The 18,851-nt window shown below is 38.9% G+C and overlaps 1 protein-coding gene across 24 annotated transcripts in view; it reads right to left on the bottom strand.

The window, feature by feature from the left end:
- RALYL (RALY RNA binding protein like) overlaps positions 1-18,851 on the bottom strand; it is a 714,416-nt gene that overhangs the window by 142,825 nt on the left and 552,740 nt on the right. For all 24 annotated transcript variants that reach the window (XR_005381163.1, XR_005381164.1, XM_038579635.1 and 21 more), the window contains one exon: positions 234-309. Coding sequence is in view for 22 of the 24 variants with exons in the window: in XM_038579635.1 (XP_038435563.1) it covers positions 234-309 (76 nt within the window). In the remaining 2 variants the exon portion in view is untranslated. The remainder of the gene's footprint in view (positions 1-233; positions 310-18,851) is intronic.

Here is an 18,851-nt window from a genome sequence, read left to right as displayed (position 1 = left end):
TTTATTAGAGGACTATCTTGTACAGGGGTTGTGTTAAGTGGAGATAGGAAGGTTAAGGGCACGGTATCCCTGCCAGTGCTGTGTAATGTACTTATATGTTGAAAATCAGCATTTTGTTGTACTTTATGCCCGGAAAGATAGTTCTTTGAAACATTTGATTCCATATAGGGTATGCTGCCTTTTAAAGCCATAACACGTTTCCATTACTGTCTCTTGTAAAATTGCTTACTTACCTATAAAGTGCAGAAAGGGGTCTTTTGTTTCCAGGTTTGGGTCTGTATGGTTTGGGTTCTCCTGCCATGTTGATATCTAAAAGCAAACAATAATATAGTACTGCTTAGGAAAAATTAATCCATTTGAGAAAAGTAAATCATAAGGTTTTCTTTTTCCTTCTGCTATTTTCTTATACAAATGTTACACACCATTCATTTATTCAGCGATTATTTACTGAGCATCTGCTTTAGCCCAGGCACTGTTAGAGCTATGTCATGTCCCAAACAGGCCAGATCTATGCCCTTGTAAATCTTACTTTCTCCTGGGGAAGAAACAGATAGTAAACAACAAACAAAATAAATAAGAAAAATATGTAACATATTAGAAAGTGATAAGAACTGTGAAAAAAGACAATGTTGAATGAGGTAGGGAAATCAAGAATGCTTAGTAAATAATGAGAGAGAATCAGTATCCTTCTAAATTGGATTTTTGCTGGGAATGTCTCAGTTTGCATAGACATTGCATGGAATAGAACTTTGTTCACAGTAGGAATTATTAATTTCCCACGACAATATCTTTCCACCTACGTTAGAAAAGGAACAGAGAAGGTGGGACTGTAGAGTGTAGCAGAGTTACTGAGGGAACAACACAATCCACTCGGTAATCAGAATGTGCAATTATAGTTCTGGGGTGGCCAGAAGAGAGCACAGCCTTTGCCTTCATGAACTAATCATGAAAATATCTCTAAGATAAGACAGTAAGATGCTCAAGTACATGACAAAAGAGTATTTATATACAACCAATCAACTTCTGTCATAAATGTATAAAATTGTTCAGATGGGAAAGTTGGTGACAAAGGTTTGGAAAATCACATAAAAAACAAGATTCAATAAAGTTAAAATTCCTAAAGCATGATAAAAAGGAAAATCTAAAAAAAAAACCTAAAAAAAAAGCTTTTCAAGAAAAGCTTTGAAAAAAGTGAGTGACATTATTTTGACAGAAAAGAAAGGAATGCTTCTCTCCCTTACCAATGGAATCAATACACTGGATTAGGGATGGATGAACCACCCAGCAGTTGAACACCACATCTGAAACTAGTGATGTACTATATGTTGGCTAATTCAATTTAAATTAAAAAAAGAAAACCCAAATTTCTAGATAAAATACAGCTGACTCTTCCATACTGCTGTGAACTGAACTGTCCATTTATATGAGAGTTTTTTTTCAGTAAGTACAATAGTGCTGTAAGTACATTTTCTTTTTTGCTTCCCTTAACATTTTCTTTTCTCTAGCTTACTTCTATTGTAAAAATACAGTACATAATACATATAAGATACAATACATATGTTTACTATTTATGTTATTAGTATGGTTTCTAGTCAACAGTAGGCTATTAGTAGCTGAGTTTTGGGGGAGTCAAAATTATATGTGAATTTTTTTCTAAATATTTATTTATTTTAGAGAGAGAGAGAGGGAGAGAGAGGTGAGAAGGGCAGGGGAGAGAAAGAGGGAGAGAGAATCCCAAGCAAACTCCCTGCTGAGTGCTGAGCCTGACACGGGAGCTTGATCTCACTACTCTGAGATCATGACCTGAGCCTAAATCAAGAGTTGGTTGCTCAACAGACTTAGCCACCCAGGCACCCTCTATATGTGAATTTTTGATGTGCAAGGGGTTAGTGCCCCTAACTCCCATGCTGTTCAAGGGTCAACTGTATAATGTATCTCTTTTAAAAATAATACAACATTAAGCTAGTTAGAAAGTAAGGTGTTCAGAGAAGCCTACATCTGAGTAAAAACAGGAACTCAGATAGAAATGGGAGACTGGCTCTGTCTTGTTACTTGAAGATGTTTGCTGAAACCAGAACTTGAATTAGAGGGGGAAAGAGACAGTGCCTACATGAAAGAAAATGAACTATAAAATCAATGAATTCAATATCCATACGCGTTAAAACCCTTAACTAAGAAGAGACAGAAACTTCCTTCTTTTACCTAAGAACATCTACAAAAAAAAAAATCTCTGGAAAAGTGTCATACTTAATAGTGTAAAACATTGGCCACATTTTCTTTAATATCAAGGAATTTATTTTATTCATTTTAAATTTTATTTATTTATTTATGTATTTATTTATTTATTTATGATCTCTGCATACAACATGAAGACAAAACTCATGACCCCGAGATCAAGAGATCAAGAATTGGATATTCTTCCGACTAAGCCAGCCCATCTTATCTAGGAATTTAAAAGGGTGATCACTATTAAAAATTCTGTATAATGCTGTACTGCATTCCATAGTCAGTGAAATAAGACAGGAAAATAGTATCAGACATGAGAAAGAAGAAGTGAAATTGTCACAATTGTTGATAAGTGGGTCCACATAAAAAGTCCAAAGCATCCACAAATTAATATAATTAATGAAAGAATGTAATAAATTTGTTGGATTCAAAGCCAATATACAAAATTAAACTTCATGTCTCTACACAGCAATACTTATTTTAAAATATAATTTTAAAACATATAATTTCTATAAAGATGTAATGTATATAAAGTAAAGTACGTAGGGACAAATACACTATAAAATTTTAAAGCTGCTTATAGGGAAAATTATAAAGCTATACTGGAAGATCTTACAGACACCTTACACAAATAGAGAAATTGAAAAATTTGCTATAACAGACATTTTAATTCTTCCAAAATTGATTTATTGATTCCACGTAATTTCAGTAAAAACACCAAACATTCTTTTTATATCTCCGCAGAGTTGGATAAGTTGATTCTGAAATGTATATGTATAGAGCAAAAGGTCAAAATAACCTTTGGAAAAAGCCCCAAAGGTGGCAAACTTGCCTTATCAAGATTTACTTTAAGCTATAGTAAGTAAGACTGTACTATTTGTACGGATAGAAAATGAACCACTGCAACAGAGTAGAGGACTTCTAAACGGACACACACAGATGTGGATTTCTGCATTAGAACAGAGATGGCATAGCTGACCAGTGAGTAAGGACAGGCTTCTAAAGCTGTAATAACTGGTTACCAGTTACCACAAAGACAAATATGAAATTGGACCTCTACTGGGGAGTCTGGGTGGTTCAGTCAATTAAGTGTCTGCCTTCAGCTCCAGTCCTGATCCCAAAGGTCCTGAGATTGAGCCCCGCATTGGGTTCCCGGCTCAGTGGGAAGTCTGTTTCTCTCTGCGCCTCATCCCACTTGTGCTTGTGTGCGCTCTTTCATAAGTAAATAAAATCTTAAAAAAAAAAAAAAAAGTTAGACCTCTACCTTACACTAACACAGAAAAGTTAATCACTACTGTATTAAAAACCTAAGTGTAAGAGGCAAACATATATAACTCGTAGGAAGAAGGTAGCAGAATATCTTTTTGAGATCAGAATATGGAAGGATAATCTTAAACCAGACATAAAAAGCACTAGCCTTAAAATACAAGACTTATAAATTCGACTATGTTACAATAAAATAAAAGGATTTCTGCTCATCAAATTCACACAAAGACAATGGAAAGAAGGGCCACAAACTAGATGAAGAAATCCTTGAGAAAAGATTTGTTTCTGGAATGTATAAAAACCTCATTTACACAATAGGAAAAAGAGACAAACCACCAAATAGAAAATTGGGCAAAAATCACAGGAGAGACACTGTACAGAAGAGGAAAGATGAATGCTGAGTAAACACATGAAAAGACTCAATTTCACTAGTAATGGAGAATTCAATTTTACTATATGTGCTGCTGAAGTGAGTACAGGAATGGAGAATTTAAACACTATGAGATACAACTGATACCCATTGAATTTACAATTTACAGAGTCTGACAGTATCAAGATTTGGTGAGGTTTGGGAGCAATTGGAATATGTGTACATTGCACGTATAAGCATAAATGAAGTACAATGATTTTGGAAGATAATTTCACAGTTTATAATGGACTTAAAATGCCCAAACTCTATGAACCAGGAGGTATGAACCCAAAGAAACTCTAGCATATGTGCCTCATAAGATATACTCCAGAATGTTCATTGCAGTACACCAACATAGAAAAAATTCCTAGAAAACCCACAAATATCCATTGAAAGGTAACAGGATAATTAAGTTACATTTACAAATGAAATACTATACAATAGGTGAGAGAGAGACAGACAGAGACAGAGATTTAGAGTCATAGGCAACAACACTGAATCTCAGGAGCATAATACCGACCAAAGAATGATGTCATGGGAAAACACTGACAGAATGAATTCTTTATGTTAAAAAATTTAAACAAATGTTACATAGGAATTAAAATACATGTAGTAAAATGAAAGAAGAGCAAGCAGAGAGAAACAATAAATTTAGGACGAACGGCTACCTTTAAAGGGCAAAAAGAATGTGGAACTTGGGGAGAACATCTAGGAGGCTTTAAAATTAATTATAATGTACTATGAAGGGTGCATGGGTATTGGAAACATGAATTTTTAATACAGCATCATTTTTTTAAAAAAAGGATTTTATTCATTTATTTATTTGAGAGAGAGAGAGAGAGAGAGAGAGAGAGAGAGAACATGGGCAGGGGGAGGGGCAAGAGAGAATCTCAAGCAGATTCCCTGCTGAGCCAGGAGCCCAATGTGGGGGCTCCATCCCAGGACCCTGGGATCATGAGCTGAGCTGAAGGCAGACACAACCGACTGAGCCACTCAGGTACCTCTAGGGCCATTCTTTATAATATAAATTTTATCTTGTATATACAAGTATATACAATACTCGCTAATAATATATTAAAAAAGAAAATGGGGGGGGGAGGAGCAAGATGGCGGAGGAGTAGGGTCTCCAAATCACCTGTCTCCACCAAACTACCTAGAAAACCTTCAAATTATCCTGAAAATCTATGAATTCGGCCTGAGATTTAAAGAGAGACCAGCTGGAATGCTACAGTGAGAAGAGTTCGCGCTTCTATCCAGGTAGGAAGACGGGGAAAAAGACATAAAGGAACAAAGGCCTCCGAGGGGGAGGGGCCCCGCGAGGAGCCGGGCTGAGGCCGGGGGAGTGTCCCCAGGACAGGAGAGCCCCGTCCCGGAGGAGCAGGAGCTGCACCGACCTTCCGGGGGGAAAGGGGCTCGCAGGGAGTTGGAGCAGGAACCAGGAGGGCGGGGATGCCCTCGGGCTCCCCGGGACAGTAACAGGCACCTGCGCCCCGGGAGAGTGCGCCGAGCTCCCTAAGGGCTGCAGCGCGCACGGCGGGACCCGGCGGGACCCGGAGCAGCTGAAGGGGCTCGGGCGGCGGCTCCGCGGAGGGGGCTGCGCGGCCCCGGGAGCAGCTCGGAGGGGCTCGGGCAGAGGAAGAGGCTCCGTGCGGAGGGGCCTGCGCGGTTCCAGGAGCAGCTCGGAGGGGCTCGGGCGGCGGCTCCGCGGAGGGGGCTGCGCGGCCCCGGGAGCAGCTCGGAGGGGCTCGGGCAGAGGAAGAGGCTCCGTGCGGAGGGGGCTGCGCGGTTCCAGGAGCAGCTCGGGGGGCTCGGGCGGCGGCTCCGCGGAGGGGGTTGCGCGGCCCGGGAGCGCGAATCCACCAGCGCAGGCGCCGGGACACAGGGCGCCGGGACACAGCCCAGGATCCGGCCTCCCCCGGGACAGGCAGAGGCCGGGAGGGCCCAGGACAGCGAGGACGCTCCTGCCCCAGCTGAGCAGATCAGCGGCCCCGCCCCGGAGCCTCCAGGCCCTGCAGACGGAGTTCCTGCCGGAGCTGAATCCAGGTTTCCAGAGCTGCCCCGCCACTGGGGCTGTTCCTCCTGCGGCCTCACGGGGTAAACAACCCCCACCGAGCCCTGCACCAGGCAGGGGCACAGCAGCTCCCCCAACTGCTAACACCTGAAAATCAGCACAACAGGCCCCTCCCCCAGAAGACCAGCTAGACTGACAACTTCCAGGAGAAGCCAAGGGACTTAAAGAACACAGAATCAGAAGATACTCCCCGGTGGTTCTTTTTTTGTTTGTTTGTTTTTGTTTTTGTTTTTGTTTTGTTTTGCTTTTTGATCTGTTTCCTTCCCCCACCCCCTTTTTTTCTCCTTTCTTTTTCTTTCTCTTTTTCTTCTTCTTTTTTTTTTTTTTTTCGTTTTTTTTTCTTTTTCTTCCCTTTTTTTTCTCTTTCTCTTTTCTTTCCTTCTTTCTCTCCTCTCTTTTTCTCTTTTTCCCAATACAACTTGCTTTTGGCCACTCTGCACTGAGCAAAATGACTAGAAGGAAAACCTCACCTCAAAAGAAAGAATCAGAAACAGTCCTCTCTCCCACAGAGTTACAAAATCTGGATTACAATTCAATGTCAGAAAGCCAATTCAGAAGCACTATTATACAGCTACTGGTGGCTCTAGAAAAAAGTATAAAGGACTCAAGAGACTTCATGACTGCAGAATTTAGAGCTAATCAGGCAGAAATTAAAAACCAATTGAATGAGATGCAATCCAAACTAGAAGTCCTAACGACGAGGGTTAACGAGGTGGAAGAACGAGTGAGTGACCTAGAAGACAAGTTGACAGCAAAGAGGGAAACTGAGGAAAAAAGAGACAAACAATTAAAAGACCATGAAGATAGATTAAGGGAAATAAACGACAGCCTGAGGAAGAAAAACCTACGTTTAATTGGGGTTCCCGAGGGCGCCGAAAGGGACAGAGGGCCAGAATATGTATTTGAACAAATTCTAGCTGAAAACTTTCCTAATCTGGGAAGGGAAACAGGCATTCAGATCCAGGAAATAGAGAGATCCCCCCCTAAAATCAATAAAAACCGTTCAACACCTCGACATTTAATTGTGAAGCTTGCAAATTCCAAAGATAAGGAGAAGATCCTTAAAGCAGCAAGAGACAAGAAATCCCTGACTTTTATGGGGAGGAGTATTAGGGTAACAGCAGACCTCTCCACAGAGACCTGGCAGGCCAGAAAGGGCTGGCAGGATATATTCAGGGTCCTAAATGAAAAGAACATGCAACCAAGAATACTTTATCCAGCAAGGCTCTCATTCAAAATGGAAGGAGAGATAAAGAGCTTCCAAGACAGGCAGCAACTAAAAGAATATGTGACCTCCAAACCAGCTCTGCAAGAAATTTTAAGGGGGCCTCTTAAAATTCCCCTTTAAGAAGAAGTTCAGTGGAACAGTCCACAAAAACAAAGACTGAATAGATATCATGATGACACTAAACTCATATCTCTCAATAGTAACTCTGAATGTGAACGGGCTTAATGACCCCATCAAAAGGCGCAGGGTTTCAGACTGGATAAAAAAGCAGGACCCATCTATTTGCTGTCTACAAGAGACTCATTTTAGACAGAAGGACACCTACAGCCTGAAAATAAAAGGTTGGAGAACCATTTACCATTCGAATGGTCCTCAAAAGAAAGCAGGGGTAGCCATCCTTATATCAGATAAACTAAAATTTACCCCAAAGACTGTAGTGAGAGATGAAGAGGGACACTATATCATACTTAAAGGATCTATTCAACAAGAGGACTTAACAATCCTCAATATATATGCTCCGAATGTGGGAGCTGCCAAATATATAAATCAATTATTAACCAAAGTGAAGAAATACTTAGATAATAATACACTTATACTTGGTGACTTCAATCTAGCTCTTTCTATACTCGATAGGTCTTCTAAGCAAAACATCTCCAAAGAAACGAGAGCTTTAAATGATACACTGGACCAGATGGATTTCACAGATATCTACAGAACTTTACATCCAAACTCAACTGAATACACATTCTTCTCAAGCGCACATGGAACTTTCTCCAGAATAGACCACATATTGGGTCACAAATCGGGTCTGAACCGATACCAAAAGATTGGGATTGTCCCCTGCATATTCTCGGACCATAATGCCTTGAAATTAGAACTAAATCACAACAAGAAGTTTGGAAGGACCTCAAACACATGGAGGTTAAGGACCATCCTGCTAAAAGATAAAAGGGTCAACCAGGAAATTAAGGAAGAATTAAAAAGATTCATGGAAACTAATGAGAATGAAGATACAACCGTTCAAAATCTTTGGGATGCAGCAAAAGCAGTCCTAAGGGGGAAATACATCGCAATACAAGCATCCATTCAAAAACTGGAAAGAACTCAAATACAAAAGCTAACCTTACACATAAAGGAGCTAGAGAAAAAACAGCAAATAGATCCTACACCCAAGAGAAGAAGGGAGCTAATAAAGATTCGAGCAGAACTCAACGAAATCGAGACCAGAAGAACTGTGGAACAGATCAACAGAACCAGGAGTTGGTTCTTTGAAAGAATTAATAAGATAGATAAACCATTAGCCAGCCTTATTAAAAAGAAGAGAGAGAAGACTCAAATTAATAAAATCATGAATGAGAAAGGAGAGATCACTACCAACACCAAGGAAATACAAACGATTTTAAAAACCTATTATGAACAGCTATACGCCAATAAATTAGGCAATCTAGAAGAAATGGACGCATTCCTGGAAAGCCACAAACTACCAAAACTGGAACAGGAAGAAATAGAAAACCTGAACAGGCCAATAACCAGGGAGGAAATTGAAGCAGTCATCAAAAACCTCCCAAGACACAAGAGTCCAGGGCCAGATGGCTTCCCAGGAGAATTTTATCAAACGTTTAAAGAAGAAATCATACCTATTCTCCTAAAGCTGTTTGGAAAGATAGAAAGAGATGGAGTACTTCCAAATTCGTTCTATGAAGCCAGCATCACCTTAATTCCAAAGCCAGACAAAGACCCCGCCAAAAAGGAGAATTACAGACCAATATCCCTGATGAACATGGATGCAAAAATTCTCAACAAGATACTGGCCAATAGGATCCAACAGTACATTAAGAAAATTATTCACCATGACCAAGTAGGATTTATCCCTGGGACACAAGGCTGGTTCAACACCCGTAAAACAATCAATGTGATTCATCATATCAGCAAGAGAAAAACCAAGAACCATATGATCCTCTCATTGGATGCAGAGAAAGCATTTGACAAAATACAGCATCCATTCCTGATCAAAACTCTTCAGAGTGTAGGGATAGAGGGAACATTCCTCGACATCTTAAAAGCCATCTATGAAAAGCCCACAGCAAATATCATTCTCAATGGGGAAGCACTGGGAGCCTTTCCCCTAAGATCAGGAACAAGACAGGGATGTCCACTCTCACCACTGCTATTCAACATAGTACTGGAAGTCCTAGCCTCAGCAATCAGACAACAAAAAGACATTAAAGGCATTCAAATTGGCAAAGAAGAAGTCAAACTCTCCCTCTTCGCCGATGACATGATACTCTACATAGAAAACCCAAAAGTCTCCACCCCAAGATTGCTAGAACTCATACAGCAATTCGGTAGCGTGGCAGGATACAAAATCAATGCCCAGAAGTCAGTGGCATTTCTATACACTAACAATGAGACTGAAGAAAGAGAAATTAAGGAGTCAATCCCATTTACAATTGCACCCAAAAGCATAAGATACCTAGGAATAAACCTCACCAAAGATGTAAAGGATCTATACCCTCAAAACTATAGAACACTTCTGAAAGAAATTGAGGAAGACACAAAGAGATGGAAAAATATTCCATGCTCATGGATTGGCAGAATTAATATTGTGAAAATGTCAATGTTACCCAGGGCAATATACACATTTAATGCAATCCCTATCAAAATACCATGGACTTTCTTCAGAGAGTTAGAACAAATTATTTTAAGATTTGTGTGGAATCAGAAAAGACCCCGAATAGCCAGGGGAATTTTAAAAAAGAAAACCATATCTGGGGGCATCACAATGCCAGATTTCAGGTTGTACTACAAAGCTGTGGTCATCAAGACAGTGTGGTACTGGCACAAAAACAGACACATAGATCAGTGGAACAGAATAGAGAATCCAGAAGTGGACCCTGAACTTTATGGGCAACTAATATTCGATAAAGGAGGAAAGACTATCCATTGGAAGAAAGACAGTCTCTTCAATAAATGGTGCTGGGAAAATTGGACATCCACATGCAGAAGAATGAAACTAGACCACTCTCTTTCACCATACACAAAGATAAACTCAAAATGGATGAAAGATCTAAATGTGAGACAAGATTCCATCAAAATCCTAGAGAAGAACACAGGCAACACCCTTTTTGAACTCGGCCATAGTAACTTCTTGCAAGATACATCCACGTAGGCAAAAGAAACAAAAGCAAAAATGAACTATTGGGACTTCATCAAGATAAGAAGCTTTTGCACAGCAAAGGATACAGTCAACAAAACTCAAAGACAACCTACAGAATGGGAGAAGATATTTGCAAATGACATATCAGATAAAGGGCTAGTTTCCAAGATCTATAAAGAACTTATTAAACTCAACACCAAAGAAACAAACAATCCAATCATGAAATGGGCAAAAGACATGAACAGAAATCTCACAGAAGAAGACATAGACATGGCCAACATGCACATGAGAAAATGCTCTGCATCACTTGCCATCAGGGAAATACAAATCAAAACCACAATGAGATACCACCTCACACCAGTGAGAATGGGAAAAATTAACAAGGCAGGAAACAACAAATGTTGGAGAGGATGTGGAGAAAAGGGAACCCTCTTACACTGTTGGTGGGAATGTGAACTGGTGCAGCCACTGTGGAAAACTGTGTGGAGGTTCCTCAAACAGTTAAAAATATACCTGCCCTACGACCCAGCAATTGCACTGTTGGGGATTTACCCCAAAGATACAAATGCAATGAAACGCCGGGACACCTGCACCCCGATGTTTCTAGCAGCAATGGCCACGATAGCCAAACTGTGGAAGGAGCCTCGGTGTCCAACGAAAGATGAATGGATAAAGAAGATGTGGTTTATGTATACAATGGAATATTACTCAGCTATTAGAAATGACAAATACCCACCATTTGCTTCAACGTGGATGGAACTGGAGGGTATTATGCTGAGTGAAGTAAGTCAGTCGGAGAAGGACAAACATTATATGTTCTCATTCATTTGGGGAATATAAATAATAGTGAAAGGGAAAATAAGGGAAGGGAGAAGAAATGTGTGGGAAATATCAGAAAGGGAGACAGAACATAAAGACTGCTAACTCTGGGAAACGAACTAGGGGTGGTGGAAGGGGAGGAGGGCGGGGGGTGGGAGTGAATGGGTGACGGGCACTGGGTGTTATTCTGTATGTTAGTAAATTGAACACCAATAAAAAAAAAAAAAAATAAAAAAATAAAAAAGAAAATGGGAAAATGATGGTAAGTTGTGGATGGATCAATGTTCAGGTCAAGGGCAGTGGGTTTTAGCAAACAGTTTCAGCAAAGATCACGAAAGAGGAAATATTAGGAAAGAAGAACAGGTGGGTGGGTTGGTGAGTGGATTATTGGATATGAGAAGAGACCCCAAGTAGAACTTTACATCTAATTTGACTGGGATATAATCTTGGGTTCTGAGGAAAGGACAGCTGTGACAATGAATCATGAAGACAGTGTTTTTTGTATGATTTGAGATGAAGTACAACCAAGATCAAGGTTATCTGAATCTTTCACATGTGACAGAGTTGGAACAAAAAAGGGAGTGAAACAAAAGCAGATTTCTATTATTTTTATAAGCTTTGTAATTATGGTAAAGGATACACATTCATGAAATGTAATTACACAATTGTGTGTCTCTAGTTCAGACTCCATGAGTCTTTATTATGAACTGAAAATGTAAAAATATTCTCATACATAAATAAAAACCTTGAGACTTAAGTGTCTCAACACAAATACTGTAACATCTTTTTTTTTTTTTTTAATATGATGCCAGTAGTTCTGAGGATAAACTTAGGAGTTTGACAGCATACACATACAATGGAAAGCCTTGGGGAAAGGCGGTTAAGCTCAGTATTTCCAGATGTTGGCCTCTGTTCAAGTTCTAAAAAATGGAGATGAAAATATTTTGTTTCTTATAGACATAAATAGTGTTCAAATGCATAATTTTCCTTAGAATTTATTAAAGGAAGTACTTATATTTTATATATTTCATTTTGCTGTAGTGGAAATCCTCCACAACTTGGTGTTAATGAACAGGGATGAGGGTGAAAGGGGTTGGATGTGGTCCAAGAAGAAGGGATGGTGGGTAGTGAGCTCCACCAGCTCACTAGTCAGTGAACATAAAGTCTTGCCTAGCTCTGTATGAACATAGAGCATTTCCATACTGAAGTTTATAAATACAAGATTTAATTGTGTCTTCAGGACAACCATGGTTTATTGGGAAGCCAAGGCTCAGGCTTTCGTGTCTCAAGAGCTTTTGGCCTTGAAGGGGCCATGCAAATAACATCTGAACAGTAAACTCTGGTCAATGCTGGAGAGACATCCTGAAGTTTCCTTCCCTGACTGTTGGGCACTGTGTAGGTTTCCCATAGGTAGGGCAAGAGGAACAATGACCAAAGTTCAGTTTTCTGCCCCTTGAATAAGATAGAGGCTTTGGAGCAAAACACTGAGATACAGAAAATAAAGTGTTATTTCTAAAATTCCCAGATTTGGAAACAGAGTCATACCAAATACTAATATTGAGAAATAGTATAGTGTTCTCAAAAAAGACTGTGGGCTTAATTATCCTCAATGAATTTTTTTGAGATCATCTAAAAAAATCCTAGCTAAATTCCTACTTGTTTTGTGTAAGTACCGATAAAGGAACCTATATATCGAGAAGGTGGACTCTATTATCTGAGTATTAGAATTATATTCTTCTAGAGACAGTCAGTAAAATTAGGTAAGGACCATTAAAAAGAAGTCTCTTGAAGTGTTCTGTTTGGGTACAATATACTCACACCTGTGTAGAAGAACTCCCCCAACCCCTTTCTGGCCTTAGGGACAAAGCAGAAGGAGCTAAACTTTTACCCATGGATAGGAGATGACTGGAAATAGCAGAGCACCACAAAGAAGGGGCGGGGGGACATCTGTATTTTGTCCTATGACATTATGAATCTCAATAAGGACCAATTAAGAGACTTTTGAATTTGCTCCAAAATTATTCTTCTAATATTAAACCTCAGAATCAAAAAACTGAAAAACATCCTGTTGGGCTACTAAATATCTTTCTTCACAGTAAACTACTTAAAAAATATTACACATTCTAAAAAATTAAATCAGCTTTCCTTTCTTCTTTATCTAAGCCAAATAAGCAATGCCGATATACTATGACAGAAATAACTGTAAAGTTAGAGGGCTGGAAAAAGTCAATGAGCTGAACCTATTCTGGTTTGAGGTAAATGAGATGAGGCAAAGAGAAACCAGGTACTGCTCCAAAGTGTCATTCTCCGAAATGATATCCAACACATGTTAATGTATCTGTTTGACCAATTCCCGTAAGGCTAGGGTGATGGTAAGGGCATTCTATTAGTTCATGCTTTACGGCTCTTGGGAAGGTATCTCCAATTCGACACCCAAACACTGTAACTCTCCCTGTTGGCACCCCCATTTTATGTAATTACATCCAATAGCACAGATTACAGAGTGCTTCCCTTTGACTTTGGACTTTTATCCTGCACAGTGTTGTTTATCCAATTGGTGTTCAATGAGTCTACTGGTTGATTCAACTCACACAGACCAGAAGGTATATCCTTGCACAGGTTGTAGTGTGGCTAGCCAAACACATTTTTGTCAGCACATTTCCTAAAGTGGTTATTTATTTGAAGTACGTTTTGGAAGCTGTTAATAGGTATGTTGCCAAACAAATAAATCATGGTAAACTAAGCTAGGTAAAAATGCTATAATATATCTCTTTCTTGGATATTTATAATGCATATTAAAGGACAAGACTCTGGACAAAAGAAATACTCAGTTGTGTTTTAACTCATATCTATCATCTATCATCTATCTATCTATCTATCTATCTATCTATCTATCTATCTATCTATCATTTATCATCTATCATCTATCTATCTTCATCTATCATCTATCTATCATCTATCTATCATCTATCAATCATCTATCATCTATCTATCTATCTATCTATCTATCTATCTATCTATCTATGTATCTATCTGAACACATAGTATATTTTGGATGGCACACCTGTGAACATCTAGCAAAACAGTGTGCTCCCAGAATACTGGTTTATGAGATACCTGAAATATTTAGAAAAAATATTTTACTTTTATTTCTTTGCCATGTTTCAACTTGGAATATCTTCATGTGAAAAGATAATTTAATCTTTTCAATCACATATTATTTACACTACTACAGTAAACACACACTTGCTACTTACCTCTACCACTAGTGATCCCTGCTGGCATCTGTCATTTCTTTTTTCCTTTTTCTCAAGATTTTATTTACTTATTTGACAGAGATAGGGAGAGAGAGAGAGCAAGCACAAGCAGGGGGAGCAGCACAGGGAGAGAGAGAGGGAGAAGCAGGCTCCCCTGATGTGTGACTATATCCCAGGACCCTGGGATCATGACCTGAGCCAAAGGCAGATTCTCAACTGACTGAGCCACCCAGATGCCCTGGCATCTGCCATTTCTAGAAGAATTTCACCTTGATATCAAAGTCATGTCTAACTTATAGCATAATAAAGCAGCCACATTATCAATATCATTTTTTTTAGATGGAGAAAAACAATTAAATGAAATATTTTTCCAAAAAGAATCAATCCAAAGTAATATCTTTATTTTTGAGATTATTTTTTTTGTTTTCTTTTGTTTCCTTCTCCAGGTTTAAATAAAAGTTTAAATAATTCAGCCATGGCATATAGACTGCCAGGAAAAGTCATTCAGAGCCTTTTATTGTTCACATTTAAAAGATTTAGGGATTCATTACCATTCCATTGAATAAAAATGCAGGAGATAAAGAAAATAGTCTGTTATGTTTGACAAGTGAATGCATGAACCATACATTTCCCCAGTGTAAGCTCCCTCTGTTAAAGAGTGTTTGTGCATTTATTAGTTCAGACCCTCAAAACAATCCTGTGAAATAAGCAGAGCAGGAATCATTATTCCCACATCATGTACACAGATGTTTGAGGAACTGAGAGATTAAAGGGCATTCATAATAATATCACTAGCTCAGTTCACTACAACTGTGTCTGTTACTGGGCATGGCCCAGGTGCCAGGCACAGACTGATCCCCTGCCCCTGTCCCGAGAGAGAACACTGAGAGCAGCAGCCTTGAACTAGAGTTGCAAGACTCACCGTCTAGAACTTCTTTTACTCTCTTTCATTGCTCATAATCAGATTTTGGATGTCACGTTTTCTGTGCCACTCAATCCGGGTTTGGCTGTGGAAAGTAATATACTCTGCGTCCCCAGGAGTTTTGGCATCATGGGGGAGGATGCATGATTCAGAGAATGCTGTAAGGAGATCTGTCTGGCAGCAGTGGGGGAAATATATTCGACCCAGTGGATGGCTTGAGATTTTCTGGCCAGGTAGGTTCACAACACAACTCCACAGTTTGTTGGAGCTGCCCGGAAGTGCTTTTACTCCAAGGAAAAAAATGCACCAGACTTGCAAATGCAAGTATAACCTACCATGTGCTCTAAAATATGGACATTTGAAGTATTTTAAGCCTAAAGCTGAAAGTGGAGCTAATTTGGTACAAAAGTAAATGGCTTTCTAATCTTGTTGTTTTTCCCTTCACGGAATCAAAGCTAGTTTTAACACTTGAAATATGTCTTTAATAGTATGTTAAAATATTCACTGTTATGGGAATGAAACTATAGTCTAATTTTACTGGGCAGTCACTGAATTGTGACCATTTTAATGAGCCTTTGGACCTGGGTTCATAAATTAGTTCTGACACAGCACTATGGCACGTTGGCCTCTGGTTATTAGAATGCTAATGCAAAGATCACTGGTTGGCCAGATTCCCATTCGTTACCAGAAAATGCTCTATGCTTCCAGGCTCTGTCTGCAAGGGCAAATAAAAGTGGAAGCTTGAACGTATTACTAATTACTTGGTAAGTCCAATCACTGTATGTGACTTATTTGGATTCAAATGGTTTTTTCCCCAATAGAAACTGAAGTGAAAAGAGTGGGCATGCATAGTTGATGCCCTTTTTAAATTTACTGTCTATCGTGTTCAATGGTTATATTAAGAAGAAAATAAAAATGCCACAAATCATTCATGTTCATTGATCAAATAACTGTTGAACCTACAGAATGTGCCAAGTGTTGTGCTAAGTATTGGGTAAATGTATATGAACATTGTGTTCTCTGGGATGTCACAGAGAGAGATGAACTACAGCAAATATGAGAAACATCACAATAAAGAGGAATACTTTGTGCTTTGGGAATGTGGCATCCCCCCACCCCCCATGGCTGAGAAGGATCTCAAGAGTTTACTCTTGGTACATGATGTGGTTTCCTCCCAAGACACTGGTTATAATGTTAGCAGTTTCACAGACCCACATCTATCAGCAAACTGCAAAAGCCTCAGCTCTATCCTTAAGCTGTAGAGACCTGTTTCTGTCCTTTCCTTTGTTTTATTTTGCTTTTCTCATCAAAACTCTCATTAGCTAATGGTTAAAATACTTTTGATTTCCCTGAAGCATAGCGGCCAGGAAACTTGAGGAAACTTTGTGGCATTGGTGTATGTTTACTCGATGTCCAGTTTAAAGTTCTTTAAAAAAAAAATAATAAAAAATAAAGTTCTTGGGCAGCCCCGGTGGCACAGCGGTTTAGCGCCGCCTGCAGCCTAGGGTGTGATCCTGGAGACCCAGGATGGAGTCCCACCTCGGGCTCCCTGCATGGGGCCTGCTTCTCCCTCTGCCTCTCTCTCCGCCCCCCACCCCAGTGTGTCTCTATGAATAAATAAATAAAATCTTAAAAAAAAATAAAGTTCTTTAACAGAGAATGCCAGCTCATTTTTCACACAGGTACAAAGTAATTTTTTTTTAAAAATCAAATTTGAATTTATTTAATTCCTAGAACTATCAACTTGCATAATCTTTTCTCTGTCACTTTCTCTCTTATATTACCTTGGGTATTTTTTTTTTTTGCAGAATGCTTTTCTATATTCTATAAACACCTCTAAAAATCTCTACAAAGGTAAAAATGAAAGACTATATGTTTTATTAAGGCATTAAGGCTCCAGAAACCAAATGAATCAAATCTAAAATTTAGATAAATTATGTTCACCAGCAGCATTGTGAATTTGTTTAGGACCTTGCTTACCAATTTTACAAGTATACTTAATGACCCGTTGACATTAATAGTAGAGACAACTGCTGTGATAATTAAGACCAAAAATACCTGGTGAAAAAAAGACCAAAAATACCTGGCTAAAAAAATTTTAGCCATGTGTTTATTATCAGTGCATGGGTTTAACAGCATTCATTTCTTTGCATCTCAAGAGTTTATTTAGTTTCATACTTGAGGGCAAAATGTTCCTTAAGGAAAGTAAAATTCAACCACAGAATCTGGATTAACAGTTTCCTTGAGAACTCTTCAGATTTCCGTCAGTGCAGTAAAGCAGATCCCAAGCTTTGAGCATTGTTTCTCTCTGTTCCCTTCTTTCTCCAGTCTTGCTCTTTTCATATATGTATAGATAAATTTATTTTCTGAGGTCCTTTTTGTGTTGACTTTGCATTCAGCATTTAAAACACCAAAGCTACTGTGTTCAGAGTATTTTATAATTCATAAATATAATGAAATGCCAAAGCTAACGTTAGGTAGCTAACTGCATTCTACGTCCAGATTAGTATACAACTCTAACACTCAAAGTCTGGTTGGCAAACAATAGCATCTGTATTCTGTAGGAACCTGGTCATATTGCAGAATTTGGGTTCCATGTCAGACCTAATAAATCAGACTACATTTCAACAAGCACCCAGGTAACTGCTCTACACATTCAAGTTTGAGAAGCAATAGAATCTAACACATTTAGCTTACATCTTTTCTCTTAATTTTTCTTTAAGGATTTTACTTTTTTAAAAAACTGTTTTGAAAAGAAAGTATTAAGAATTCTGAGCAGACAGCATCACTAACCATCAGAGAAATGCAAGTCAAAACCACAATGAGATACCACCTCACACCTGTCAGAATGACAGAAGAAATTCAAAACCAGAAGAAGCAAATGTTGGTGAGGATGTGGGAAAAAAGGAACCCTTGCGCATTGTGGGTGGGAATGGGAATGGGAATGGAAACCGGTGCAGCCACTGTGGAAGACAGTATAAAGGTTCCTCAAAAAGTTAAAAATAAAACTACCCTAAGATCTCGTAATCACACTACTGGGTATCTGCCCAAAGAATACAAAAACACTGATTCAAAAGGATATATGCACCCCTATGTTTAATTTAGTTATTGTAAATAATGTTGCAGTAAACATAGTGTCCATCCACAAGATGAATGGATAAAGAGGTGATATATATATATTATATATTATATATATTAATATAATGCAATGCAGTATTACTCAGCCATAAAAAAAGAATGAGCTCTTGCCATTTGCAGCAACGTGGATGAATCAAGAGAGTATAATGCTAATTGAAATAAGCCAGTCAGAGAAAGAAAAATACCATATGATTTCATTTATATATGGAATTTAAGAATCAAACCAAAAAACAGAGAACAAACTGACGGTTACCAAAGGGGAGGTGGGTGGAGGGATGGGTAAAACAGGTGAAGGGGATTAAGAGTACACTTAATCCTGATGAGCACTGAGCAATATATGGAATTGTTGAATTGCTAT

The sequence above is a fragment of the Canis lupus genome, chromosome 29 (genome assembly GCF_011100685.1).
Source record: "Canis lupus familiaris isolate Mischka breed German Shepherd chromosome 29, alternate assembly UU_Cfam_GSD_1.0, whole genome shotgun sequence".
Lineage (NCBI taxonomy): Eukaryota > Metazoa > Chordata > Mammalia > Carnivora > Canidae > Canis > Canis lupus.
The sequence above is the reverse complement of the archived record's forward strand: the minus strand, read 5'-3'. Positions and strand labels throughout refer to the sequence as shown.